This window comes from Kryptolebias marmoratus, linkage group LG4, assembly GCF_001649575.2.
Source record: "Kryptolebias marmoratus isolate JLee-2015 linkage group LG4, ASM164957v2, whole genome shotgun sequence".
NCBI classification, from domain to species: Eukaryota; Metazoa; Chordata; class Actinopteri; order Cyprinodontiformes; family Rivulidae; genus Kryptolebias; species Kryptolebias marmoratus.
Window position 1 is genome coordinate 29,930,004 of NC_051433.1, and position 3,194 is coordinate 29,933,197.

Consider the following 3,194-nt stretch of genomic DNA (forward strand, 5'->3'; position numbering starts at 1 on the left):
ATGGTCTTAAACTTTTGATCAGCTGAAAAAATCATGTTTGAGTGTAAATGCAGTTTTCAATTAATTCCCCACTCAAAAGTTTTTGTCTCTTACGCTGATTTCTTCCTTTAACATTGTGAAGCTCTACTTAGAACCTTCTTAAGATCCAATAGTGCAAAATGCAAATTCTTGCCGTTTTTTGACTGGTCTTAAGATTTTGATCAGGAGTGTATGTGTAATCTGCACCAGGACATCTCATATGTCCGGTCACCTTCCTGCAACAACACTGCGTCTGTGGCTGGACGGTTGGGTTCTGTGTGAGAAAAGAGAAATCTGAGACCTGAGCCCTGGAGAACAGACAGGCCTGATCATATTTACCATATTATTTCAGCTAGTTTGCTGTAACACACCTGACCGTGAGCCTTCCTCCCAAAACGCTGTTTTCAGTCTGTCCCCAACAGTCGCAGCCCGGTGAGATACGGGTTTCTTCTCATTCTTGGACATTTACTTCAGGATTTGTCTTTGTTCGGTTCAGAACATTTCTGAAAGTCCTTGTTTTCACTCTGAAGGTGGGTTGAGTTTCTTAATGGCATGGCCTCTTGTGTGTGTTCAGTCAACAGAAGTCCTCCAGCAGACAGAAAGTCCATCGTTCACCTACAGCCCCCCATCAGGACAGAGTTTCTACCCCCGCCTCTCCTCCTCCTACTCCAGCCCCACCCCTCCGTTTGTCTCAGACCCCAGGCACCAGCAGAGCGGCGGCAGCAGCGTGGATGGGGGGAGCCATGGCTTCGCCAGCAGCCACTTAAAGACAAGCACTCTGGGGGGGGCTCCGGCCTCAGGACCGAGAGCCCAGGGGCAGACTAAAACAGAGCTGGGTCATCAGCAGGCGTCTGACAGCCCGGTGCAGGCGGGGCTGGAGGCCAGCTGCAGACCGTCACACGGCCTCGCTCAGTTCCAGGGAGCCGGTGTAAGGACACAGTCAGGAAGCTTTTAGGACCTTCTTCATGTTGAGTGTGTGTGTGCGTGTGTGTGTGTGTGAAGCTACATGCCTCCTCTGCTCCTGGATCTGTGGGGTCAGGGTGAGGGCTTAAGGAGACAGATGTACAGACCTGTTGGGATCAAGAACTTCTTCAGACATTTCTGTTTTCTCTTTTTATTTTAGTTGTTTTATTTTATTTCAGAAAACCAGAAACAGCTTTGTTCACCGGAATAAATCTTTAACTTCATGACAGAATCTGCAGAAAATAAAACAATTTAGTTTCAAATAATGTTGGGGAATAAAGTCAAAACCTAATGGAAATAAACCCACTTACAATAAAATCATGTTGTAAATAACACATAAACACATTGGGAATAAAGCAGTTTAAATTGATAACACAGTTTGGAATAAAAAGGTTTAAAACTATTTCTGTTTTGGGAGCATCAGACTTGCAGGACATCAGGTGGACCCATTCCAGGCTGAGGACGGGGTGTTGCATGTGGGACAATGTGAGCCAGGATTCTCCCTGCAGTCAGTTTGATTGTCCTCCCCCCCGACGAAAGGCTGCTGGTTTCTTTTCGGACTTAGCTGTAAAACTGATATCAGACTTGAGTCATGGTGCTGCAGCCAGTGAATCCGTTCCTGACCCGTCTGTGTTGATCTTCACCAGTGGTTTTTCTCTCCGTTCAGATTATTGGAACCATAGAGATTCAATGCAGGAACAGAGAAATCTGAGTTTAATGTTTGTTTTTACTGGTTTTATCTTTTTTCTCTGACCACTTGTTGCATTCCATGTGACAGAGAGGAAAGCTGCTACGATTCTGCTGGACTTTTCTTTTACCTTATTTTGTCATTTTTCACAAAGTCACCAGGAGGAAAGAGACAGTTCTCCAGATCACTGTCGTGACCCCCCGCCCCCCCTCTCCGTTTGAGACTTTGATTCAGGGCCAGATGTGGGACAGCTGCTGCATTTGTGTGAGAGACTTAAAGGGCCAGCCCCAGGAGCCCTCCCCCACCACACCCTGTCCTCACCTGCCACTACACCCCCACCAACACGCCGGGGGGGGGGGAGTCTTGGAATTACATGAATGTTTGACAGATTAAAGACATTTGAAAGTTGTGACCCAAAATGAAGCAGCACCTTAAAAAGAGACCCAGCAGTACTCAGAACGAATGTGATGGACCCGGTTCAGGTGTTTGTCTGTCTGTAGGTTCTGGAGGACCAGCTTCTGTTGGACGGTTTGAAGATCTGAGTCTGTTCCTCAGACACTTTCTTTTTATTGTTTTTGTAACTATTCATCCCTGTTGGTTTCTTTTTTTGTTGTTGTTTTTTCACAGATCATAGTAGTAACTATTTCAATTGTTCTCTAAGAGATTTAAGAAGTAAGAGATATAATGCATTTTGATAATAAAATAATCAGAATGGTAATGGACTTTGTGATCGTGATGTCATTTAACGATTCTCCACAGCTTTTTGAAAAAGAAAAAACAAAATCTGACAAACTTCAGGATTTCTAAAATATTTATCTATCCATTTATTGGAGGTTTGGCCCCAGAGGTCACAAGTCCTCCCATGCCTCTGCAACCACAGAAGTGTCCCTTCTTCTGGCCGACCTGTACCCATCAGCTGGTTAAGACGTCCTCAGCTTGATGTCCACCAACAAGTCCCACAGAGTATCACTGCAAAAGACACCAACGACCTTCAGCTCACAGTTGGCACATCTGTCTCTCCAGGGGATAAATGAAAAACTTTCCCAGTGGTAGGAATTAAAGATCTTGCGAACAACGGGCTCCACCAGACATTCGGGTTTACCAGGTCTGTCTAATAACTTATCTGTGATCAGCTGACAACAGCTCTGTCCCCTGTCCCTTGACTCAGGTGTCCAAAACAGGGCTGCAGGTCCAACATTAGGATTAATAAATCAATCATTGATCTTTGACCCATAAACATCTTTACAGACATAGATACAGATATCACCTTAGTCCCCGTGTTTCCTTTGAGGATGCCAGAGGTGCTGTTTGGATCCTCCTTTTAAGGATGCTCCACAGACCTCAGTAGGGTTGAGGTCAGGGGTCGATGGTGGCCTCCTGTTGTGTCCGTAGCAGCCAAGGCCTCAGTGGTATTCTTTGCATTTTCTTGCACAAAAAGGATTTTACTCCAGAAGGCATGACTTCTTTTTACATCATGGCAGGAAATGGTCAGCTAGGATGGCACACATTTTGCAGAAGTCATTTT

The 3,194-nt window shown here is 45.4% G+C and overlaps 1 protein-coding gene across 4 annotated transcripts in view; it reads left to right on the forward strand.

Moving 5' to 3' along the window:
* The window catches only part of setd5 (SET domain containing 5), a 23,157-nt gene extending 20,770 nt beyond the window's left edge, over nt 1–2,387 (forward strand). For all 4 annotated transcript variants that reach the window (XM_017437127.2, XM_017437130.2, XM_017437128.2 and 1 more), the window contains one exon: nt 593–2,387. In XM_017437127.2, coding sequence (XP_017292616.1) covers nt 593–973 — 381 coding nt within the window. In that variant the 3' untranslated portion in view covers nt 974–2,387. The remainder of the gene's footprint in view (nt 1–592) is intronic.
* The last annotated feature ends 807 nt before the right edge of the window (nt 2,388–3,194 follow it).